This window comes from Choloepus didactylus, chromosome 10 (assembly GCF_015220235.1).
Source record: "Choloepus didactylus isolate mChoDid1 chromosome 10, mChoDid1.pri, whole genome shotgun sequence".
Classification (NCBI taxonomy): domain Eukaryota; kingdom Metazoa; phylum Chordata; class Mammalia; order Pilosa; family Megalonychidae; genus Choloepus; species Choloepus didactylus.
The window spans coordinates 129,437,158-129,462,076 of record NC_051316.1 but is presented as its reverse complement, the minus strand read 5'-3'; the positions used below and the strand labels follow the sequence as shown (position 1 = coordinate 129,462,076).

Below are 24,919 nucleotides of genomic sequence, written 5' to 3'. Positions count from 1 at the left end.
AGGCTCTCCAAGCAGGAACATGCTCCTGACTGTGCACCTGCTACCCAGAACCCCTGCCTCTCTGACACTTCTCCCAGCAGTCGGGAGAGATTCACGTATGTGTTCTTGTGCGTTTTCTGTCTCCACCACTAGATGTAAGCCCCTTGGCAGGAGCCATTTCCATTTTGTTCACCAACATGCCCCCATCCTCTGAGCACCGCGCATCAGAGCTCAGGAAACATCTGGGGAGTGAACGAGCACCTCCTCAGCCCCCCGGCCCCGTAGCTGGGGACTGACCTGCATTTCCGACACCCGCCCACCTCGGACCATGACGCAGCCCAGCCCCAGCAGGGGCTTGCCAGGCGGTACCTCGTGCAGGGGGTCCCTGCGCATGTTGCGCCCGGCCAGCGGCTCGTCGTGGGGGAAGACCACGGAGTAGTTCTTGGCGTAGGATTCGTGGCTGCGCTCGCGGACCCAGCGGCCGTGGTCCGTGAGCGAGTGATGGAAGCGCCTGCAGCAGACAGAGGCAGGTCAGTGCCTCGGGGAAGGGTCGGCAAGGACCCCTGCCCAAGCTGGACCCTCGGGCCCCCACCGGTCCGTCCACACTCAGGCATCAGGTGGGCTCCTGGCTGTGCACTCACCAGACCTCAGTGCGCTCAGCCTCCCCACCCCCCACCCCATGGTGTGAGGAGCAAAGAGTGGACACTGGGGGGCCACAGGGCCAGGCTGGGGTGGTCAGGTCTCATCACCCGGCCTGGGCCCGGGCACTCCCCACACCGTCCCCTGCTGCCCCCCCCCCCCACAGCATCATGGCTTCCTGGCACTCCGGCACCACCTGGACCCTGTGGGGGGCTCAGATGCGGAGGACCTGGAAGCTAACATTCAGGGGCTTCACATTTTGGGGTCGGCAGACATGTCAGAGGTCAGGCCCTTTTCTCCTCTGCATGGGAGCCCCCCTCTCCAGCAATCACCTCTCCAGCCGGGTCCCGGTGGAGTCTGGCACTGAGGCTGGGTCCTGCTCCCGGGTGGGGCTGGGTGGGGCTGGGTGGGCCCGAGGGGCGGCTGCAGGATCCAGACCCCTCCCCCAGCCCTGCTCCCGGGGCCCTTGGGATGGTGTGGCCTGGACAGCTGCAGGTCTGCCTGGTGGGCCCCACGTGGTTTATGGCTGAGCCAGGAGGCCCTGCAGCCACCCTGGGCCTGGAGACCCCAGCCTCAGTGCCCAGGGCCCCCGCCTCCAGCCTCCAGCCCTGGGTGGGTGCAGGCAATTGGGGCAGAGCAGCTGCTGCCACCCAACAGCTAGTCCTTCTGGGCTCCTCACCAGCCGCAGCTGCCAAACCAGGCCGTGCACAGCTGCTGGGGGGTTCAGACGCCCTGGGGCCTTCCAGGGCATGGGGAGTGGGGCCGCAGCCCCTCCCATGCACCAGCCCCCCTCCCGCTCCCCATGCATCCTGGCCTCCCCATCTGTCCCTTTGCTTCTCTCTCCACCTGCTGGAGTCTCACCCAGACCCCTCACCACAACCTACTGGTCAGTGTCGCTGTCCCCAGGAGTCTGTTTACACACATAAGGCTAGTGACCCCACCTTTCCAGCCAGAGGCACAGAGCTGCGGGTGTGGGCAGTGCAGCGGGTGCAGGCTTAGGGAGCTGGGTCCCAGGGTCCCTGGGGCCATGAAGGGCTGCCTGCCAGCCCCCGTCTCCGTCCGTCCCCACAGCAGCCGCGTAAGCCAGACCCAGGGTTTGGCTCACTTCCCAGGAGGGGAAACTGAGGCTCAGAGGGGTCACATTGAGTGTCCAAGGTCAACCAGAGAGGCCAGTGCAGGGCCAGGCCAGGAGGGGCAGGGGCAGGCCCTGGACAGGGAGCGGGCTATTGGACGTGGGGTCTGGGCTTACCCCCGGCTCCCTCCTGCAGGTCTGGGTCTCGCCCCAGCCCCAGGGAGGCCATGGGTGCAGCTGGTGGCAGACCGTCCACTCAGGAGCCTCACGCAAGTGACCGCTCGGGCCTGGGACGTCTCCTGAGGGGCCGCGGCTAGAGCACCCTGCCTGGCAGCTCGGCGGGTTTCTGGGGCCAGGAGGGTGGGTTGCGTGGAGCCCGTCCCCTGACCCAACCCCACCAGACTGGGGTTCTCAGGGGCTCCCTGCCTGAATCCAGAGGGCCCCAGGCAAGGCGGGAGCTGCCGGCCTCCAGCCACAAACCAGCCCTCAGCACTCCACCCCCACAAAGTGCCCCCGTCCGGGTCCCACAGGAAGGGGGCAGGTGGAGAGAGGTTCAGACCCATCCCCAGTGGGCAGGGGCTCTGCAGACAGCCCCAGGGCCGCCCCCAGCCTGTGAGCTCTCCTCTCCGTGGCCCTCCCAACAGCTCAGGAGAACAGACCTGTCCCCCAGCTTTGCAGCCAACTTCACTGAGGCACAGGGGGGCTGTAGAGGGGACATGGAGTGTGAACAGTCTGATCCCAGAGCTGAGACCTGCACCCCAAGGTGGGGTCAGGCAGTGAAGACAGGCCTGCCCCAGCATGGGGGCTCCCTGCCCCAGCTCTGGCTCCATCTCATGCTGTGTGACTTCAATCCAGTCACCCCCCACCGGCGCCTCTGCTTCACTGCTTGGAGCAGGAGTGGGTCAGATGGGTCCGTCCTTGAGGCCTCTTGCAGCCTTATCATTTCTGGAACATTCCTCTCTCGGGAGAGCACGTAGGCGCAGCCCCAGACGGCCTCTGAGCAGCCCGCGCTGTGCCAGACGCCACAGAGGGGGTGGCGGGGGGTGGGTGTTGTGGACCTCAGTGTCTGTTTCCATGGGACCAAGTTGGGGAGTGGTGGACACGCTGAGCTGAACCAGCACCCCCTTCTACCCGCCCCCACCTTTGTTCCAACTGAGCAGCTGGGGTCTCCCCCCGTCAGGAACAAGCAGCGGGAGCTAAGTGGGCCTCCCTCCGAGCGTGGGTTGGGACGCCAGGACCCCAGCCCCACCAGCAAGGAGGGGAACGGCCCCAGGCCCTGCCCCCCATCTCCGTCACACACCCACGTGGCTGTCTCCCCAACATTTCGAGGAGAGGGCAGGTGGAGTTCTGCAGGTCGTAAAGATGTTTCCTTGGGCTATTGCAGCTTTCAACCCCCCCCATCTGAAAACCCGGGGTGGGGGGCAGGGCTGGGAGGGGCTCGAGTCTCCCCCTGCCCCCACCTGGCTGCAGGGCCTCGGGGCCCCGTTCCCTTGTCCCCCCAGTGGCGAGTCGGCATCCCCCACGTGTTGACACTACACCCCACACGGTCTCCCAGTCTGGGCTGTGGCACATTCCTTTCGGTGGTTGGAATCACGGGGGCTGGTGGTATATTGAAAAGGCTTTGCAGTCACCATGGGACCTCTTGGAGATTGTTACTTTCCCCTTCTTGGACATTTTACAGATGGGGAAACAGGCCCAAGTATAAGAATGGACTTGGGCTCACGTGGCCAGCTTGTGGCAGGACTGGGACAGGTACCCACCTTCTGCTTCCATGAGCCGCCCCCCCACCCCCACCCCCACAGTCACTGGGTTTGGGGATTGGAGGGTGGGGTGGAAGGCCCTGCTCTTCTAAGGAAACTGAGAAAGACTTGAACACCAGGGAAGGCCCCTCTAGGGGAAATGTTTGAGGGGTGACCTGAAAGATGAGCAGGAATTAGCCTGGTGCAGAGGTAGGGAACAGCATTCCACACAGGGGAACAGCATGTAGGAGGCCCTGAGGCAGGAAGGTGCGTGGCAGCTCAAGAACCTGCAGAGGCTGAGACCCAGGCTGGGTCAGAGGAGAGCTGCAAGTCCTCGTCCCTGACCGGGAGCACCTGGGTCACTTTCTGGGCTCCTCAGAGATGGCCCTGACTTGCAGAAGGTGCTCGAGTGGCCGGCATGCTCCCAGCTCCCCATCAGCTGCTCCAGGGATGCTCAGCTCTCGTGCACCAGGCCTGAGGCTGAGTATTTCATCTACTGGAATGTACTCACTGCTCCCAACAGCCCCACGGCACCAAATGCCACTATCCTTGAGATCCAGGTGTACACACCACTCAGCATGGGTTACCCCGTTAGTGGACAATGGAACCAGGACCCCTGCTCAGGGCTGTCTGGCTCCAAGCCTGCATTCCTAACCCTTGCACAGACTAACAAAGATTATCCCAGCTGGGTCCTGCTCTCTCGCCACCTTGCTCAGTCCCTCCTGCTCCACAGGCTTCAGTGTCCCCATCTGTAAAGTGGGGTGAGGAGATCTGCTGCTCACTTGAGAACTGTCCAGAGGGTCAGGCAGAACCCGGGACAAGAGGTCCAAGAAATGGCAAAGGGCCACAGAACTGCCCTTCACAGCACACCCCCCACCCCTGGCAGCCTTCCTCTTTCCCTTCCCTCATGGCTGCCTCTTCCAGGAAGCCTCCTGGATTTCAGGGAAAGCTCCTATCTCAATGGCCCTTACCCCTCAGGGCACCCCGCCTGGCCTGCAGCCGCCCCGGCCCGTGGGAGGGGAGAGCAGGGCTTGGCATGCACTTGCCTGATGTCATAGCCATACATGTCCTTCTCTGGGCGCCCATGGACAATCCAGTGGGCCAGCTCCTGCCCACAGCCGCCACCCAGCATCATTCCTGGTAGGAGCACAGCAGTGCGTCTCCAGGCTGCCCCAGGGCCCACCACCCAATCCCATGCCCCCTCCCCATCTCCATGGGCAGCATCACCCCCCACCCCAAGCCCTGGATCTCACCCCGGGGGCACTGCCCGCCTCCCCAAGGACCACGCCCCTCCCTGCCAGCCTGCCCCACCTCTCCTCTCTTCACCCGTCAGGGCCTGGAGATGGCCATGTTGGCTGTCGGGGGGCCTGGGCGCTGACGGGCAGTGCCCCGGGGGGGCAGGGCGGGTGCCTCCTGCACTCACCTGCGCTGTTGAAGCCACAGCCGAGGAAGAAGCCGCGGAGCTCAGGAGCCTCCCCCATGAGGGGCTTGTGGTCGGGCGTGAAGGATTCTGAGGGGGAGGGAAGGCTGAAGCTGGACCCACCCGACAGGGGTCTGCAGGGGCCGCCTCCATCAGACCTGCCTGTCCTCTTCCTCCAGGCAGCCTCCCTGTTGGCTCCTCCCCATCTTCCCCCAGGCGCCTCAGCATGCCATGAGAACCAGCCTCCAGGTCCAGGTTTGTCCTGTTCACCTGCTAACGAGGGGGCCTCTCCCTCACCATCATCCTGCTCTGTGACTGCTGGGGACCCATCGCTCTGGCCCCCAGGACTTGAGCACCCCCAGGGCAGCAACTGGGCTCATTCACCACCGTGGCCCGAGGCCTAGCACAGGGCCTAGTGAACAGCAGGTGCTTGATGCATGTTTGTTGAATGAATGAGTGATCATAAGTTCTTTGGGAGAGGGACTGAGCCTCCCATCACTATCTGCTGCCCACACACCTGGGACCACTGCCAGATAAGGTGGGACATGGCTCTCAGGCACAACTATAAAGAGCCTGGCCCCTGTCATGCAGCCACAGTCCTGGGTTCAAGTCCTGCTCTTACCCCTTACTAGCTGTGTGACCTTGGACAAGTCACTTTGCCCCTCTGAGCCTTAGTTTGCTCATCTATAAAATGGGGATGATGGGACTTGCTTCACAGGGTATGAGTTAGTCCCCAAATATTTGTAGCCTAACAGGCTGGACCTTGGGGTGGCAACTGTAAACCAGACAAGTCCTGCCCTTGGGGGAGTTATAGGGGAGTGAGGGAGACTGAGAGTAAATATATAAAGAAACAAAAAGGAGAATTTCCAATAAAGAAAATAAAATGGGATAAGACGGTTGAGAGCGACTGAGGAGCTGACTATTAGCAGGTGGTCGGTGCTGACCCTCTGAGGGCCAGCATCTGAGCTGTAGGAGGCAGCCAGCCATGGGAGAATATAGAAGGAAAGCATTCCCACAGCGAGTGCAAAGGCTCAGAGATGGAGGGCCTCAGAGGCCAAGGTGAGGAGCCATGGGCTGAAGCTTCAGGATTTGTGCTGGGGTCGTGGCGTGGAGGCCGGGCTGCAAGGGTCAAGGGTGAAGGCTGGCGTGGGCATCTGGGTGGGGACGGGGCAGCTCGGGAGAAACAGGCGATGGCCAGGATGGCGAGAGGCAGTGGGGCTGCGGCCGCGTTCCAGTTGCTCAGGGAGCACGTTCGGAGCACTGGGAACATTTCCAGGCCCACAGCAGGACGGAAGTTCTGAGTGACCTCACAAGGGTTTGAGACACGAGCAGGCAGGATGTGCAGGGGATCTCTTGGCTGTTTAAAAAGTGACACCTCCCAGCCTCCTCCCTGGCCTGCCCGCCCCAGCAGACGCCCACGTTGCCAGGGGCGCTGGACTCCCAGCCAAAGGCCATCGACCACGCTTGTCCTCCTTGACAACGAGAAATGATTTCCCACTCGAAACTTCCCATTATGGCTGGGAAGCCAGGAACCAAATGTCCTCACAGGCACATTCCCCTGAAACGGGGCTCCGTGGGAGTAAGGACTCCTCGGTCTAATTAAAAACGAGAGCACCTCGCAGGGTTATCGTGCCCCGGAATTATTTTGGGCCTTGTGAGTCTTGCTGTCCACCCCACACAGCCGGGGACAGTGGCAGGGGCATGTCAGCGGCCGGGGCCACCCTTTGGTTTGTCTCCACCTGGCTCTGCCAGGGAGATGCTGGGGCCCATGCCTGCAACTCAGATTCTTGGACACCGAGTCCCCTTGACCGGGACACGCTGCATCTTTCGAGCTTCTCTCTCACAGCCCTAAAATGGGGGCAGTGCTCACCCTACCCCTTTCTTGTATTTGTTGAGATCAGAGGCCGAGTGTGCAAGGAAGGAGGTGGGAGCACCTGTGATTCTGCAGGGGGTGGGGGCCCGTGTCCCTGGCTCGCTCACGTGTGCAGGAACTGCTGTCTCTGCCAGAGCACTGCCCCTATTCCAGATCCTTCTCTGCTTCCTCCCAGCCTTTGTGACCTGGCTCGGTCGACAGCTCCATCCTGAGTCCAAGGACCCTCTCCCTGCCCTGGGGCCCCAGGCGCCAAGCTGTGTGCCCACTGCTCCCCTCGACACTGCGTGCTCCCCACAATGGGCTGTGTGGAGACAACTCAGACCCCTCGCATCTGCGGGAACCAGCTGTGGCCTTAGTCAAACACTTAAGCCTTCTGGGTCGGAGGCCGCCCCTCCCTGGTGCATGATCCACTGGGCACCAGCTGCCAGGGCCGCACACAGAGGCGGTGCCCCAGAGAACCCAAGGGGGGCAACTGGGAGCCCCGGGCTTTCCTTTGAACCCACCTTTCTCTGCACCCTCCTGCTGCTCTCGTAGAGGCTGGAGAGCCGGGGCAAGGCCAACAGCCCAGGGTGCTGCCTGGGACAGAGCTCTCAGGCCTGGGTTTACGGCCCTTCCGTTGCTCCCTGTCCCCACCCCACAGGGGCAGAGACCAAGCCCTGGAACCACCGGGTCCGGGAGTCAGCACGGGGCCTGGAACCCAGGAGGAGCAGGCAGCCCCGGCCGTGTGGCCCAGGCAAACCACTGCCCCCTTGAAGCCTCGGCACCTGCCCTCGTGGAGGGGAATAAGCAGTGGGCGATGAGGCAGCGTGGGAGTGGCCCAGGCCTGGCCCCGGGAGCACCGAGTAGCTGCCACTGTCCACCGCAGGGAGCCCCGGACTTCAAGGCCCCTCACCCACCTGGACCACAGACTGTGGACTTGATCCCTGTCTTCTCCAGCACCGGGACCCGGTTGACAGCACCTGCGATGTGCTGGGCGAACACGTCCCAGTCCAGGTCGAAGAGGCCAAAGGCAAACGTGTCTGACACCTGTGGGGGCAGGCAGGGGATGGATCTGGGGCCCTGGGCCAGGGCGGGCGTCCCCGGGGCCAAGCGTCTGGCCTCCTAGGGGCGGGGTGTGAGCTGAGCAGAGCCAGGCAGGGCCCCGCCGGCTTCCTCTCTGCCTGGATGAGTTGGGGGGCTACAGGCTCACCCTCGGGACCCCTCGTTCTTTCTTTCCTCCTTCCTCCCAGCAACCCATCAGCAGGGTCTGTCTGCTTCCCGGTCTCAGTACAACCCCCCCTCACTGCCACCCTGGCCTAGGCCCTCCACTCCCATCCTGCCCTGCTTCCTCGGCCCTCCACTCCCTCGTCCTCCCTCACTCTCAAGCCTGTCATGGCTCCCCATGACACATGAAATAAAATCCTTCCTCAAAGGCCTCACCATGACCCACTCTCTGTGGAGAATGCAGGGGTATTGGCCTACCCCACCTCGATGGTTGCTAACATGATCACAGACATAGGGGACTGGTGGTTTGATGGGTTGAGCCCTCTGCCATGGAATTTGCCCTTGGGAAGACTGTTGCTGCAAAGGAGAGGCTAGGCCTCCCTATGGTTGTGCCTAAGAGCCTCCTCCCGAATGCCTCTTTGTTGCTCAGATGTGGCCCTCTCTCTCTGGCTAAGCCAACTTGAAAGGTGAAATCACTGCCCTCCCCCCTACGTGGGATCAGACACCCAGGGGAGTGAACCTCCCTGGCAACGTGGAATATGACTCCCGGGGAGGAATGTAGACCCGGCATCGTGGGACGGAGAACATCTTCTTGACCAAAAGGGGGATGTGAAAGGAAATGAAATAAGCTTCAGTGGCAGAGAGATTCCAAAAGGAGCTGAGAGGTCACTGTGGTGGGCACTCTTAACGCACAATTTAGACTACCCTTTTTAGGTTCTAAAGAATTGGGGTAGCTGGTGGTGGATACCTGAAACTATCAAACTACAACCCAGAACCCATGAATCTCGAAGACAATTGTATAAAAATGTAGCTTATGAGGGGTGACAGTGGGATTGGGAAAGCCGTAAGGACCACACTCCACTTTGTCTAGTTTATGGAGGGATGAGTAGAAAAATAGGGGAAGGAAACAAACAAACAGACAAAGGTACCCAGTGTTCTTTTTTACTTCAATTGCTCTTTTTCACTTTAATTACTATTCTTGTTATTTTTGTGTGTGTGCTAATGAAGGTGTCAGGGACTGATTTAGGTGATGAATGTACAACTACGTAATGGTACTGTGAACAATCGAATGTACGATTTGTTTTATATGACTGCGTGGTATGTGAATGTATCTCAATAAAATGAAGATTAAATAAATAAATAAATAAAAGATGATGGATGATAGGGAGGGAGGGAGGGAGGGAAGGAAAGAAAGAAATGGTGGTGTGACAGGATGTTAAAGTTGGTGGATTGGCGTATCGGGGGAGGGGGTTCGGGATATGCTGGAGTTCTGTGTATGGGGTTTGTATTGTTTTTGCAACTGTTCCTGTAACTTTGAATTTATTTCAAAATAAAATTTAAAAAAAAAAAGTCTAAAAAAAAAAAAAAAGCCCCACGAGACCCTGCCCCTGCCCACCTCTACCACTGACCATGCCGGGCTGTTCCTGGAGAAAGGCAAGCTTACCTGACCTCAGACCCTTCATCTCTTCCTGGGAAGAAAGCCGACTTTTGCAGGGCTCTGTTCACACATCACCTCCTCAGGGAAGCCTGCCCTGACTGCCCAGTCTAAAGGAAACCCTCCACCCCAGTCTCTTGAGATTTAACCCAAACCTGCTCACTCTATCCAGTGCATGAATCATGATTCAAAACTGCATTATTTTTTTGTTTGCTTTTTGTGTGCCTCCCCACCAAAATATAGGCGCCCTGGGACAGGGACTTTTATCTTATTCCCTCTCCTTTCTCTAGAAAGTAAACCTGCGTCTGGCCCAAAGTAGCCTCCATCCTTCAGTGTGTGGCCTGAGTGCAGGAATCCTGGAGCAGGGCACCCCACGCATGCTCAAGGGGCTGCAGTCACCCCAGCAGTCAACAGGGGAGCCTGGGGTCTGGGCAGGGGCCACTGTGGCCACACCGGGGCGAGGGAGGGCCCAGCACTGTTTGCTGACCCGGCGAAGGGCCCCCATGTATCCGTCTCCCAAGGTCACTATCACATGCTTGTGCAGCCCCCAGCTGCTGACGTTCCCAGGCAAAGCCCTTCACCTCCCAGTTCCGGCTCTGCCCGGGGGCCGTGCTCTTCAGGGGTCAAACCACACGGGTTTGACCCCCTGGGGCCAGGGAGCTCCAGCCGCCCCTTCTCAGGGCAGGGGATGAGGGGCTTCCAGAAGGGCAGAGGTGCACTGAGATGCAGCCTTCACCCATTCCACAACCCCCCGTGGGAGGAAGCCCCCTTGGCCAACAGCCCTAAAGCCCACGCAGAGACCCTCGGCTGCTCACCTCGTCCCAGAAGATGGGGTTGGACTCGTAGCCGCCCACAGACAGGGCGTCCCCTTGGAGGCGCAGGTACACAGAGGCGTCGTGGTCACGGACGTTGGGCATGTTCTGAAAGGCAGTGGGACCTCGGGGTCTGCCATGGCCGGGTGGGCACCTGGCGCCTTGCACCCCACCCCCCACCCTGGGGGGATGGACCCCCAATGGGCCCCTAAGGCATGAACCCCTTGTAGGTCCTTTAAGACAGGAAACTTTGGGTCACACGTGGTGAGAGAACCACCCCACTCGAGTCTCTCCTCCCCAAGCCCCGTAAAATAACAGCCAAGGCAGAGGAAGGAAGCACGGACAGCTGGGTGTCCACTCCCGCCACTTCAGGTCAGCATCGCTGTAGCCGGGCAACGAGGCAGAGGAAGCCACAAACGGCAGCAAGACAGGAGACGAAGAGGGAAAACTGTCTCCCTTTGCAGATGAGTATGGAGAAAATCCTAAGAAACACACCTAAAACTATTAGAGCTAATAAATGAGTTCAGCAAGATTGCAGGAGACAAGATCAAGATACGGAACTCTAATTCCACACATGAGCAATGAACAGTCCGGAAATGAAATTAGGAAAACAATTCCATGTACAATAGTCTCAAAAGAGAATAAAATACTTAGGGATAAATACAGCCAAAGAAACACAAAAGTTTTACTCTGAAAACTATAAAACATGGAGGGTTGAAAGAAATTAGAGATGCCTCGCCCGCCTTCCCCCGGCCTCCTAGCCAGGGGTTTCTAGGAACTTGGTTTTATTGCTCTTCTGTAGAATCAGAGTGATGACACCTGGCATCGAGGGATTGCTGTCAGGAAGTTTTTAAAACGTCATCACCTGTGCTATCTCTACTACTCTAAAAACAAAACCAGCCAGCAAACCCCAGAGCTGCTCTAGAGGTGACCAGGGGAGCCTCTGACTTTCTCCCCAGTAGAATCAGACCCCCCTTTTCCCCAGCTGCCAGATGCCCACTGCATCCTCGGGGCCTTCCCTGCCCTCCCCAAGCAGGGAGCCCACTGCCCTGGCTGCCCCACTGTGCCTGGACCCACCGCTGCCCCCAACTCCCTGGCCTCAGTCCGTTCCCATCCATCTGCTTCTCCTTTCCTCCCTGTCCAAATTCTGTCTGCCCCTTCTTCCGAGAAGCCTGCCTGATTGCTCCACGATCTCCTCTTCCAGGATCCCCACCCTGGCTGGCTGGCCCACACCTGTTGTCATTGCTGTCGTTGTCATCACCGTGGCAGTGCGGCTACCCTGTAATCAGCGCCTGCTGTGCGCCAGGGACCGTGCCCAGCTCTCCTGCTCCATCACTTTGTTCCTTCCTCAGCACAGCCCTGGGCGGGAGGCTCTGGCATCACCCATTTTGCAGGAAAGGAGACCAAGGCTTGGGGCTCAACTGAGTTGCCGAGTTTGGGAAATGGGAGAGGTGGGATTCAAACCCAGAGCCGGGGCTCCCACCCCCTCCATGCCGCGCCCTGGTGGGGAGGCCGCTGGTTCCTTCCGCAGAGTGGGCAGGGATGCCAAGCAGAACACAAGGCCATGGGAGGGCACCCGAGCCCACCCCGCTTTGCATGGATGCAGAGACAGAGGCCAGGGAGAGGCAGCGACAAGCCCAAGTGCACAAGGGGAGTGGGGCAGGGGACAGAGCTTGGGCAAGGACCTGGGCCTGGGACAGGAGTCCCGGGGGCAGCACGGCCCACTCTGTGCTCCCCCCCTGAGCCCTCGGCTGCCAGCCCAGAGCCCTAGAACTCCAAGGCTGGAAGGCGCAGATGGGGGTGGGGTGGGGGTGGGGGTGGGGGTGAGGGTGGGCACAGACGGCCCGGCGCAGAGCCCGCCAGCCCACCGGAGCACCTGCCAGCACAGGCTGCCAAAGCCTGGAGTGCTTCTTGGCCAGACGTGCTGACAGGGGTGGGCAGGCATGCACCCCAAGAACAGGCCCGGCGTGGGGAGCCTCCCACACGTGCCCCCAGGCCCCCAGCTCAGGGGTCTGCCTTGGCAGGAAGAGAGCTTATTCTCCAGCCCACACGGGGGTGAGGCCATGGCGGGGGGCAGGTGGGGGTCACTCGCTCCGGCCACGCCGACTCCAGCGGCAGCGTCTGGAAGGGCGGGTTCCCAGAATCACCACACGGCCAACGGGATGTTGGGGGTGAGGGGCCTGCCCCCAGCCCCAAATTTCCTCTTTCCTCCTACATGGGTTCTGGGGGCTTCTGGGACTGGAGGTTCTTCCCTGTGCTCCAGGGGCCGGGGCCTCAAGCTGCCAAACGGGGGCGCTGGCTGGCCCCCAAAATCACGGCCCCCACCCCTGACCTCCCAGCCTCAGCTCTGACTTGGAATTCACAGTTTCTGCATGAATTCTGCCTGCTTCTTCCCTGAAAGGGCTACTCAAAGCCAGACACCGAGGGGGAACCAGGGATGGAGAGACGGAGGCCCAGTCCTGGGCTCCGTGGGCACCCCCTGGGCACCCCTGCCCGCCGCCCACCTGCCCCAGCTCGGCCGGCCCTCTGGAGCACACGGCAGCCAGCGGGCGACTCCTGGTGGCCACCCGGGGGAACGGCTCCAGCCACGCGGGCGGCTTTTCCTCCCCACCAGGGGCTCCCAGGCTCTCGCCCCCCGCGCCACCCCCACGCTCCGTGCCGCAGAGACCGGAGTGGGATGGGCAGTGGGACGGGGCCAGGCATCCCAGAGCCGCTGGCTGGGGCTCCAACCACAGGCGAACCCGCTGTCCCTCCCCCCGCACCCTGGCCCTGCTCTCTGCGCTGCCGGTGGTCCCCCAACATCTGCCGTGTTCTGCGCACATCCCTGTCCACGTCTCCTGGCCGCCCCACTCGTCCTTCAGTGCTTCATCCAGACATCACCTCCTCCAGGAAGCCTTCCCAGGCCCACCCAGGCCGGGAGTTCCCGCCGTCCCTGTGCTTACCCCATCGGAGCCCTCTTCACTCGCCTGTAACCTTCCCCCGCCCAAGAACAAGGTCTTTTCCTCAGCTGTAGTCCTGGCTTCTGGACCCTGACATCAACCCAGCTCACCCAGCCAGTGTGTGATGGAGGGAGGGACGGGGAAGGGAGGGTCAGATGGGAGGAGGGAGGCAGGGATAGATGGAGGGTGAGAGGATGAATGAATGGAAGGGGGAGGGAGGGAGGGACAGATGGATGGAGAAACAGATGAAGCATTAGGTGGAGGGAAGTGTGAAGGGAAGGATGGCAGGATGGATGGAAGGAGGACTTGACTGGAGGAAGGGAGGGAAGATGAGGTGGAGAAAGGGATCAAGAGAGGATGGACAGAGGGTAGAAGACCAGAAGGAGAAAGGAACAATGAAAGAAGGAAAGGATGGAAGGAAGAATGGATTGGGGAAATGGAGAATGGTGGTAAAAAGGGATGGTTGGAGGGACGGACGTATAGGGGTGGATGGATGGGGCTGGGATAAAGGCACGATGGAGGGAAGGGGGTGAGCTGTGTCCTGCCGGGTTGGGACTTCATGAAGATCCTGGGAATGGCCATGCCAGCGTAATCTGCCTCTTTCCCCCATGGTGCACCACGCTTGTTGCCCCAAAATCTTAGCTGAGCCAGATCCATATCAGGGTTTAAACAGTGCTGTGGGAATAGCTGCAGAGGGAGATGACAGATGGCGGGTGAAAGATGGAGGGCTGGGTGACGGGAGGGGTCAAGGGAAGGATGGATGGAGGGATAAAGGGATAAATGGATGGAAGGATAGATGGAGAGCTGGCTGGCTGGAGGGAGGGAAGGAGGGATGAGTGGAGGTAAAGAAAGATGGTCAGTAACAAGGTTGCAGGAACCTTCCAGCCACCACCACAGAGGAGAGGAGGTGATGGGGAGGAGAAGAGGGAGGGCAGGGAGCACAGAGCCCCAGGGCCGAGCCAGTGCACCCTAGGCCTGCTGGCCTCCCTGGGCAGACGCAGACCCAGGTTCTCAGGGAGACTCTGAGGACAGGGAATCAGTGCCCCCCAAGATAGGCACCCAGGACCTACTGGGGAGCATGCAAACCCTCAGGGAGCCCCTAAGATGCCTGGGGACAGAATCTGCAGACAGCTAGATGGGCTGCACCACGCAGGACAGGCTGGGACTGTGGTTTGGCCCCAATGAGAAGCCTGCCCCCAGGGCCAGGGAATGTCCACGGCATCATGGGTACCCTGGGGCTTCTTTCCCTGAATTCTTAGACCCCCCGAAACACAGTGCTATGTTCCCATTTCACAGACGGGGTGACCAAGGCTGGGGCAGCGAGGAAGCCACATGAGTCCTGCAGGGTTCAGAGCCTGGCGGGAAGTGCCCGGGGCCCTCCGCCTACCTGGATGCCCTCGATGCGCTCGGTGACGACATAGGCGTGGTGCATAGCCACCAGCGGGACCTTGACTCCAGCCATGCGTCCCACAGCACCTGCCCACACACCTGCAGGAGAAACGCACGATGGTCAGTGTGGGGGTACCCGTCTGCCCTAGCTACGACGCCACACCTGGCCCGCCCGCCCTGGCCCAGGCAGAGCCCTGCAGAGCTGGGCAGGGGCAGGGCCTCCCCTTCCCACCTGCACAGTTGACCACGCAGGGCGTCTGGATGGAGCCGTGCTCTGTCTCCACAGCCGCAACACGCCGCACCCCAAAGTCATCAGTCCGCACACGGATGCCAGTCACTGGGCAGTTCTCAATGACCTGGGGGCCAGAGGCGCTGCCCCCAAAGCTGCCAGGTCTCCCCAGGGACACGGACCACTGGCCCTCTCACAGCCCCCTTCCGGAATGGCGCACAGAGCTAGATGTCCATGGACAGGCTGAGGCTCACATGAGAACCCACTGTCCCTGGCCTCCTGCACCCGGGGCCCTTAGGGTGGGAGGCGGGGGCTGGGGGGAGGGGTGCAGGCGGGCGGTAGGGGGTACCTGGGCTCCCCGGGCAGTGGCGGCCCTGGAGAGGGTGGTGCAGGTGCCAGCGGGGTCCATGGTCCCGTCGTGCGGCACGTACAGGGTCCCGTACAGGTCGTCCACGTTCATCAGCGGGTACAGCGCCTTGGTCTCCGCAGGGCCCAGCACGTGGGACTCCACGCCGTAGACCCTGCCCAGCTGGGGGGTCGAGGGGACATTCCCTGAGCCGCCCGAGCACATCCCCAGGCACCTCTCTTCTTGCCTTGCCCTTCTGAGCACCAAGCCCCACTCCCACCCGGAACCCTCGGCGGGCACCAAGACCCCCGGCCCGGCCCTCCTGGGGCACGAGGACGCAGGGGCCGAGCACAGCGAGAAGTGTCCCTGGGCTGCACTGCGGGGTTCAAGCCCTGCTCTGCCGCTCACTAGCGTGTGGCCTGGACTCGTCGCTTAACGTCCCCTCGGTAGGGTGGGAGAGGTAATGGGTGAGAAATAAAATAACCCCCGCGGGTCCCATGTTTGGGGGCCGGGGGCCAGGTCTCCCCCGAGGCGGGCAGCCCCAGGACAGAAACAGAAGTTTCCCTCCATCTGGGATGAGTCTTTAGGGTCAGCTAGGCCACGCCCCCGATGAACGTGATTGGCCCAAGGGCAGCCAATCAGTGTCCTGAGACTGGGTTCATCAAGACGGCGGGTTCGCCCACCTGGAGATGAGCTAAACCAATCAGATTCTCTGCCCGGGAATTGTGAATGAAGAGTGGCAGGGCCTTTGCCCTTCAGTGATGGGGCTGGGGGCTTCCTGTGGGTGTGTCTGAGCTGATGAGACACCACAAAGGGGGAGGGGGAGAAGACGGAGGAGGCGGGGAGGGGAGGAAGGGGAGTTGGCGCAGAGTGGGGTGACCTCTTCCCCCAGAGACTGGGCCCGGGGGCCTGTGAAGTCGGGGTTCAGCCCCGTCCTAGTAAAGGGGGCTGCACCTGCCTCCTCCAGGCACCCAGGGGCACTCAGCACCCCGAACAGTGAGCTTCTGCCAGTCATGCAGCTGCTGCCCTGGCCGGGCCCTGAGCAGGTGGGCAGCAGGTGCCCAGCGAGGGACGGAACCGCGGGGGCCCGGCCTCCACCCACCGACATGAGCCTCTTGTACTCGTCCAGCCGCTGCCGGTTGGAGGCAATGAAGAGGCCCCCGTTCTGGATCCAGCCCGTGTGCAGCCCGGTCTCCTCCTGCAGGTCGCGGCTCACCACGCGGCGCGTGTGGGCCAGCAGCTCCACCTCCACGTCGCTGGGCCGCAGCTGCCACAGCAGGCCTGGCCGGCAGGGAGGGGAGACTGCTCAGCCCTGGGGGGCGGGAGTAGGCCCCTCTCGGACAAGGGCCCCGGCGGGTCAGGCGTCCCAGCTGTCAGGCAGGCCCCGGGGAGCCCCAGCGGGGTCCGAGCAGTGTTTACGGTGGGCCCCGAGCCTGAGGCAGCTCCAGGAGGGACAATGTCAAAGGCACCACTTCTGGAGCCCCTGCTGGGGCCAAGCCCTGGGCTGGATTTGCCACAGGGATGGTCTCGGGGCACGAGCGACGGATGTGGGAGTCCTTATCCCACAGGTAAAATTAAGGACCCAGCACCGACTGACACCCACCCCACGTGCTCCCCAATAAGAGAGCTGAGACGGGGAGGGGGAGTGGGAGGCCAGGGGTGAGGCTCAGCTAAGGCGGACGGTGGACGGGAAGAACGAGAACGAGAGGAGTGGCGTGTGGGGCCGGCCCGTCCCAGCTCGCAGGAGTGGCCGTGCCCCTCTCTCCCCAACTTCTGCATTCAGGGATGGACACAGTGAGATGGACCAACCTGGCTCCCCCACCTCCAGCCAAGGGCACACAGCAGGTGTTTAATACATGCTGGCTGGGTAATGCAGAGGATGGGAACTGCAGAAGCATCTGGTGCTGTGAGACACCTCCCTGCCTCACCCCTATCTGCCACCCCCCATGGGAGCCCCTCAACCTCGGCTGCCCAGTCTAGGGGAAGGGGCTTTTGCCCAGCAAATGGGCCGTGCCTGGGCTTCCGGCTCTGCTCCCAGGTCTGCCCTCCAAGGCCCCCTCTGCTCCTTCCTCCCCACCATGGCTCTTCAGGGACCTCAGGGGCACGTGGCCCTGGACTGCCCTCCTTCGGGCCGACCACGCAGCTTTGCTCAGTGGTTCTTTGCCCTCCGGCTCTGCTGCCTCTAAGAGGCCCCAGGGGTGGCCCCAGGAGTTCAAGGTCCCCGCTCCGCCCAGGCCCTCCCCAGCTGCCCTGTGGCCCGGGCCCCTACCCGCTGTGTGCCAGGTGGTCCCCGAGGTCAGCCGCTCCCGTTCCAGCAGCACGGCGCCACTCACGCCCAGCTTGGCCAGATGGTACAGGGTCTGGCAGCCCAAGCTGCCCCCGCCGATGACCACCACATTGGCCGTGTGGGGCAGGGGCTGGCTTGGGCCGTGGACCACCGCCCTGGGGTCCTGTGCCCCCTTCAGTGTCCGCTGGTACGGCACGCTCTTCTCGGTCGTGGGGCCAGCCGCACTGGTCAGGGGGCGCGGCTGCAGGCCCGGGCAGGGGCTCCGCCGAGGGCGTGTGGCGGCCATGTGCAGGGCTCGACTCAGCAAGACCATGGGGACCCGGCGTTCACGGCACAGGGAGCTGGGGAGAGAGTCAGCGCTGGGGTGCAGGGGGGGACCCGTGGGGACACACGCTCAGCGCCTGCCAAGGAGGTCCTGGGCTCCCTGCCATTCCCACCACTGGGAACGCGCTTCCCCTGCCGCCTCCCATGGGGTCCGCCCACTTGCTCCTTCATTCATTTACTTGCTCACTCATTCATTTGTTCACTCATTTGTTCATTCACTCATTCATCCACTCATTCATTGTCATTCACTTACTCACTCATTCATTCACTCATTCATTGAGTCATTCACTTATTTATTCATGTGTTTGTTCAGCACACAGGTTACTGAGGGCCTAAATATGTCAGACTTTGTGCCCGGCCCAGGGCAGACCACGGCGAGGGGTGGGAGGTCTCTGCCAGCCCCTGGGGTAGACAGGGAACAGCAGCTATGACCAAGTGTGAGCAGCTCTGCAGAGGGATGTCAGGGCCACCAGAGGGGCACAGAAAAGGGGTTGTCACGATGGGCAGGGAAGTCTCCTTGGTGGAACATGGGGGTACCTGGTGAGAGAGGCGAGGGAGCTGGGGAGAGGGCCTGAGCACAGAGGGGGAGGGGCTGGAGAAAAAAAGGAGTGTGGGTCTCTCAGGGAAACTCATGGTTGCAGAGAGCAGACGTGAGGGCATGACAGGGTGGGGAGTGTGGAGGGGCTATCCCCCAGACTGAGGGCACCATCGGGACTCCAGACACCTCTGAAGGGCGCCCGCGACCCAGTTAGTCTGTGCTTGGGGAAGGGACCCTGGTGCTGTGGCCTGGGGGCTGGCTGCAGGCCTGGGGGAGGCAGAGACATCAGAGTAGGCTCTGACAATGACCCTGGAGGCCCAGGGTGGGAGGCAGGGCTGCCCTGGAGCGGGACACCCAGCCCTTGAGGCTGGATCTAGCACACCTCCCTGGGGCACTCCCCTCTCAACCCCGGACCCCATCGGCCCCCAGCCCTTTGGGACCCAAGGCAGAAGGGCTAGCCCTTCCAGTGTAGGGGCTCAGAAGCTGGTTTAACCAGCCCCCTCCCCACCTGCCTCTTCCTCCTTCAGAGTGCTCCCAGCCGGTCTCTGGAGCGCACCGCACATCCCTCCTCCTCCAGGAAGCCCTCCCAGACTTCTCTGTCCCCCAAAGTTACAAGGAGAAGTCTGTAACAGGGCCCCATTCTTGGGTGAGAAGATGCCGGCCACGTTTCCCTGGGGTAGGTGCAGCCCAACGTGGAAGGAGAGGATGTCTGAAGGGCAGACGGGGACTTCCTGTGCCCACTGATGGTGTCACAGGAAGAGTAAAGGGATGTGGCAATGGCCATGCTGAAGTAGCCACAACCCTTGTGGTGACATGGGCATCAGCTATTTAATTGGGCTCCACTCCATGTTCCTGTCCTTGAGCAAGCACAGAAACACCCCAAGGTCCACAGGCCTCCCCACGTTGCAGAGGGGGCGACCGAGGTATGGAAAGTGGTGACCAAGGTCACATGGCCAGTAAGTGGCCGCACTGGGGCCCGGGCCAGGCCCATGTGAACCCAAAGTCTGTGCGCTGTCCTGCCCCGTTCTGGCCACCACTCCCCCATCCACGATGCCACGGGGATGGTGGTGGGAGGGGAGGCTGGGGGACGAGGCCTGTCCCACCCTCACCAGGCACGGGGGGGGGGGCCCAACCCTCAGGATGGTTAGAGCTGCCCCCCACCATGTGACCCCCTCCCAGAAGGATGGGGGGGGCAGGGGAGGGAGCAGAGGGCTGTGATTGGAGGGTTTTTGGGGAGAGGGAGGCTATGGAGGGCTGGGGGCAGGAAGCAACCCCTCTGGCCCCTTGTGGCCCCCCACTGTCTGAGGGCCTGCCTTTGCCAAGGGAGGGGGTCCTAAGCTTGGGGAGGCCCACTCGTCTCGGGGTCTGCACCTACCTCCAGTGCTTGAAAGTGTCTCAGTCTTCCGGGAGCCCCAAAGAGCGTGTCCTAATGGCGGGAATTCAGCCTGGCACGGTCGCACGTGGTAGACTTTTCCAGCAGGCCCCGGCCCCGCCCGGGCAGCCCTGGGGGGGTGGGTCACAGCACCAGGGGCTACCCTTGGACCCCCAGCCTCCCGCCTCCCCCTGCCTGCCCGGGCAGCGCCGCCGGCCCAGAAAGCTGCCACGTGCCACCAGTCCGGCCGTCCAGGCGCTGCGCTGGGGGTGGGGGGCCGGCAGCCCTGGTGCCCCCGGCCCGCCTCCCACAGAACATTAACCAGCTCCCCCCGTCCCTGAGTCAGCACCTCCGCCGTCCTTTCCCCACCCCAGGCTTTGCCGCAGGCCGAGGCGGGAGCTGCCAGCGGGGAGCGCGGGGTGCCAGCCCCACCAGCTGTTGGGGGGAAGGAAGGGGGAGCGCGCGGGCTCCCGGAGGGGTGGGGCTGAGCCCCCCAGCCCGGGAGGTCTGCAGGCCCCGGCGGGGAGCGGTGGTGGCGGCTCCCAGCCTGCAGGGCGTACCTGCCCCCCTTGGCCCCCGACGTCTGCCAGTGCCCGGCCGGCCCCTGCGCCCTCCTTCCTCCGGTGGCCCCGCGGGATCCTGGCCTTCCCGCCCCTTGTCGCCGCCCACAGCCGGGCGGCGCGTCCCACCCTCCACCCAGCGGCCCCTCCTGGAGGCGGAGCAGGCGTGGGTCCCGCCAGCCAACCGCTGGGTGACGGGGCTGTGACCGCCCCGCCGTGGGACGGGCAGCGGGGCCGCACGGGGAGCCCTGCGCCGGGCCCAGGGGCCTTCGGGTTGCACTAGGAGCTCCCGCCCAGCCCCTGTTTGGGAGTCTCGGGGCCTTTGCACAGGCCATGGGGGGCTTGCTGCCCTCAGAGCCAAGTCAGGACGGCTGCTCCTGAGCTGCTCTGTGCACCCCCCACAGCTCCCCAATTCCTCCCATCGTTTGGTGGGACACCCCCAAGCTGCTCGCCTTCCGTCCACGTGGCGCTCAGCTCTGCAGGTGTGTTTTGTTCTCGGTCGCAGGATTTCCTGACTCCGCTTGACTGCTGGGGACACCGGGGCCCAGACAGGGGGCCGCTGGCCTCGGGCCCCACAGTGAGCTGGTGGGAGTCAGCCTCGAGCCCTGCAGGCCGACTCTGCCACTGGGGCGTTTTGCCCATTCCCAGCCCAGGTGACGTGGACCCCAAGGAAACTGGACGGACATGGAAGGGAGCTGTTCCGACTTCTCTGGACGGCTGTGACAGGTGTCTGTGTGTGTTGCTGCCAGCTTGTCTGTCCACTACATTCACCAAACGCCGACTGTATACAAAGCCTTGCTGGGAGACCCAGTGACAACCAAGCCCTACTGCCCGCCCTGAGGAGCTCAGTCTGCAGAAGAAGGCAGACCCAGAGAGGGGTAGGAGGTGGGGAGCCCAGGAGGGCTTCTCAGAGGAGGTGGCATCGGCTCTGGGTCCTGACCCTGTACTCCCACCATTTTCAGTCCCTGCCACGTGGGCAGAGGGACGGTTGCTCAATCCCATGGCCTCCAAAAGGTACAGCTGCCTCACAAGCACCTGGCCTCCCTGGGGAGAGCAGAGGTGAGGGCCAGGAGTCCCAGGCCGGGCCACACACACTCGGCAGAAAAGACGGGGTAGAGAGGACCAGGCCCAAGTCCTCCTTGGGCGCTTGGACATGGGGTGCGTGCAGTGGACCCGGAGCTGTGGCCAGGCCAGCGCAGGCCTCTCCTGACCCCACACTCAGAGACAAGCACCAACTATTGCAAAATTAGCACAGGCCAAGCCGGCAGCACATCCACCCTGGACTTTGGATGAGGGGTGGCGGCTGGGGGCCAACTCAGGGTTTTGGGATTTGTCATTGATCTGCGCCTGGAGGGTGTGACCCGGGAGGTGGCAGGGACGCTGAGACAGGGTCCTGCTGTACGGTCTTGGGCTGGTCCCATCCCCTCTACCCTCACCAAGCCTCAGTTTCCCCAGTGGCAAAAGGGACTCAGCCCTGCCATGTCAGTTGTGCAGAAGTTTTGTGAATCTCCCTGAGCTCTAGTTCTCTCTGTCTTTACTGGCCTTTGAAGAAAAGCCTGGTGGACTTGTCGGAGCTGAAGGGCGGCCTCCGGGCTGCAAGTGCAGGCCCACGTGGACAGGCCATGTCTCCTCCTGCTTGCTCAGGCCTGGCCTCTTGGGGCAGGCCCTGGCCAGCCCTCAGCCCCTGCCTCCCACCAGGCCCCCTTGGACTGGGCACATGTCCAGGGTGGAGCGGGGGGTGGGGCTGGGGAGGAGGGGACACTGGACAAGAAGGAAATGACACCAGCCACATTGTTTCTGGCTCCCAACATCTCTGAGTGGCCCGGAGCACCCACTGGGAGGTGGGCAGAGTGCTGGGTGCTTTGGATTCCTCCTCTTGGGATTCAGGGCCCACTGCTGTCCATTGCAGGGATAAGAAAAGCGAGATAGAGCTCAACCAGAGGGCACTGGACCCAGGCAACTCGGGAAAATGTCCAGCCCAGTTGGGGGGGCTGAACTTACACTGACAACACTTCACTTTTCCAATAGGAATCTTAAGGAAAACAACATCTTGCCATCAACTGTCCCTGTGATTTCCTAAAGACAGGATGTTTTATATCCCTGCCAAAGGAGGAAGGGAAAGGGATGGTCCTTCCCGGGAGGCAGTGGGTGCTCCCCTCCACCAGCACAGACACGAGGGGCAGGCGGGGGCGGCTGCAGGGCCTGGGCTCACCCTTGGTGGCATGCCATGCCCATGGCAGCGGGAGTAGCTGTGTGCCAGGGCTCACCCTCTGCAGCACCATTTCACTCCATGCGATTTGTTTGTGATGCTTTTTGTGAGCGTTTGGAGGGTGGGGTTGGAGCCCTTTTCGTGGAGCGCCTGCTGGGGCCAGGCCGGTGCTGAGCCAGCTTTCCACACCATCTCAGGGCACCATGCCCTCGGCTGCAGGCCGTGCCTCTATCGGCACTGACTGAGGGGGACGCTGGGAGAGCAGTCTGCAGGCCCTGCCTGGGCCCCTCTCTCCTTGTTGGGGCATTTGGGAAGCAGGCTGGGGAAGCAGCGGGCGAGGGAAATAGTCCCGGACCTGAGACACCCCCCAACCCCCACCGCTGCCACCACGCAGACCCCTGGGCCCTCTCAGCCAACCCCCCAGGGCCTCACCTGGCCAGCTGGGGGCAGAAGACGCCCAGACGTGATCTGTGCAGCACTTGGAATTGTTTGACTTTGTTGCTTTGGAGATTTCCTACAAAAATCCAGACTTCCAATCTTCTTCTGTAAAACTGGAGCCAACACAGTTCGATGGGGCTGCACTCCCCACCCGGCCTCGTTGCCCTCTCGCAGATCCCACTGGTCTCTGCTGCTGCCGGGGTACAGCTCGAGCCCCTCTCTCGGGCTCCTCTCCCTGCTGCTGTTTCTCTAGGGGCATAAGCCCTCCTGGGACCCCCCACCCTGTGACAGGGCAGCAGGGAGTAGGGGGTCCTGCAGATGATGAAGAGCCAGAGGGCTCTGAAGAGCTGTGTCTGGGCCAGGAGTTGGGGGCTCTCCAAAGCTTGGGTGGGGGTCCCCAGGGTTGCCCACACCTTCAGCCCCAGGGGAGGCAGAGGCTTTGCGGAGACAGGGATCCCTGGGGGCCGTATGCAAACATCACATCCTGGGGGGAGCTGTGACCCGGCACCAGGACAGGTACAATCACCAGGGCCAGGGCGGCCAGGGCAAGGCGGTGGAGGGGGTAGGACCCCCGCGGGGCAGTTTGCCGCGAGCCCACTGCCAAGGCCAAGGCCCCAAGTTCGGGCCCCCACGTCTGTGATCCCTGCCCTTAATTTCTAAGAGACCCTCTGCCCAATACTCTCTTTTGGCTTAAACTCCCTTGATGGGGGCTCCAGTTCTTATAACCAGCAATTCCACTTTTAGCCTCAAATCATGCGGAAAGCAGACAGGGATCTCTGAGCAACGTCGTCCCAAATGCTTGCCCCGGTTCTGAGCACCTCGTGCTGCACTGCCTCGGTTTCACCGCAGGCAGTGGTGGGTCGGACTCGAGCTCGGACAACCTGGCCCTGACCCTCTGCTCACACTGACCCCGTTCTCTTGTGTCCTGTAGACCACCCAGGGGTCTTCCAGTGGGAAATGGATTTTAAAGACAGCACCTTCATAGGCTGAAAGAAGCAGCAGCCGCGACATGCCATCATTTCCAACTATTTATCATGTCCTAGAAAAATGCCCCCTACCCCCACCCTGAGCCATCACCCCTTCTTCCTTGAGGACTGAACTCCCATGTTCCCGGGCTGGTCAAAAGGGCAGAAATCATCTCCCATCTCCATGCAGGGGAGGGGGCCGGTGATCGGGGACAGGGCGTGCCAGGTGGGCTTCCTAGATGGGGGCTGGCTCAGCAGTGTGAGAAACAAGCATTATTCCTAAAAAGGAATAAACGCTCACCCGATTGTGGAGAAGAAAAGAATTTATTCACGGTCTTGCAAGAATGGGTGCCTAACTAAATGTGGGGGCTGGCGTGCAGAACAATAGACCCAGCAGTATTTATTCCCTACGCCTAACCGCAAGTCCCTCCCCTGTTTCTCTAGTGGCTGATACTCCAGAGGTTACATTCTATTCCACAAGCCTAAGTAGCCCACGCAAATTTGCAACATGCAGCCTGCCCAAATTGGAAACATTTGAGATAGGTTTTCCCTGAAAATTTGCAACATTAGGAATGGTTGAAACAACTCTCCACCCCTGACTATAATGGTTAAGCCCAGGCCTCTTTAGAGCCAGTCTGGGCTAGTTTGGTAACAAGTTATGAGGCTATTTTGGGAACCTCTACCCTAAGTCTCCACCTTGCAAGGATAGTAGATAGTGGGCGGATAAGCAGGGGGACTGACTGTGGATAGTGGGTGGATAAGCAGGGGGACTGACTGTGGATTACAGTTTGTCTTTTTAACCTTCTGCCAATTTCTTAACTGGCCCACCCTGCAAGCCACACCTATTCTGTGTGAAAGCTACACTTAATTTCATTCTCACAGCAGGGAGGCACACAGCCCCTCTGCACCTCCCCCGTCCCCCTCTGTCCTGCCTCCAACACGGGTGTGGGGTCTTGAGCTTGGGCCTGAGGGAGAGACCTGCAGACCCCTGGACCCCCAGCCCCTGGCCCGCAAGTCCACACCAGCATCCACCCCTCTGTGTATTTCCACTGCTGCCACCAGGCTCTCTACTTACAGCCAAACAACTGCTGATGGTGCAAAGCAGCCGGCAGATGTGCGTGTCAAGGGCCACTCCGATTCATAAAAAAGTA

General features: G+C 61.7%; 1 protein-coding gene across 2 annotated transcripts in view; it reads right to left on the bottom strand.

The window, feature by feature from the left end:
- SARDH (sarcosine dehydrogenase) overlaps window positions 1–20,229 on the bottom strand; it is a 64,665-nt gene extending 44,436 nt beyond the window's left edge. Inside the window, exons 1-12 of one of the 2 annotated variants that reach the window (XM_037797382.1) lie at window positions 20,157–20,229; window positions 19,600–19,650; window positions 17,345–17,703; window positions 16,178–16,356; window positions 15,079–15,258; window positions 14,733–14,856; window positions 14,499–14,599; window positions 10,176–10,280; window positions 7,619–7,748; window positions 4,853–4,939; window positions 4,476–4,566; window positions 349–490 (exon numbers count right to left, since the gene is read on the bottom strand). In XM_037797382.1, the coding sequence (XP_037653310.1) occupies window positions 349–490; window positions 4,476–4,566; window positions 4,853–4,939; window positions 7,619–7,748; window positions 10,176–10,280; window positions 14,499–14,599; window positions 14,733–14,856; window positions 15,079–15,258; window positions 16,178–16,356; window positions 17,345–17,675 (1,470 nt within the window). In that variant the 5' untranslated portion in view covers window positions 17,676–17,703; window positions 19,600–19,650; window positions 20,157–20,229. Of the gene's footprint in view, window positions 1–348; window positions 491–4,475; window positions 4,567–4,852; window positions 4,940–7,618; window positions 7,749–10,175; window positions 10,281–14,498; window positions 14,600–14,732; window positions 14,857–15,078; window positions 15,259–16,177; window positions 16,357–17,344; window positions 17,722–19,599; window positions 20,128–20,156 lie in introns of those variants that run through there. The other variant, XM_037797383.1, reaches the window with a different exon arrangement.
- Window positions 20,230–24,919: the final 4,690 nt, after the last annotated feature.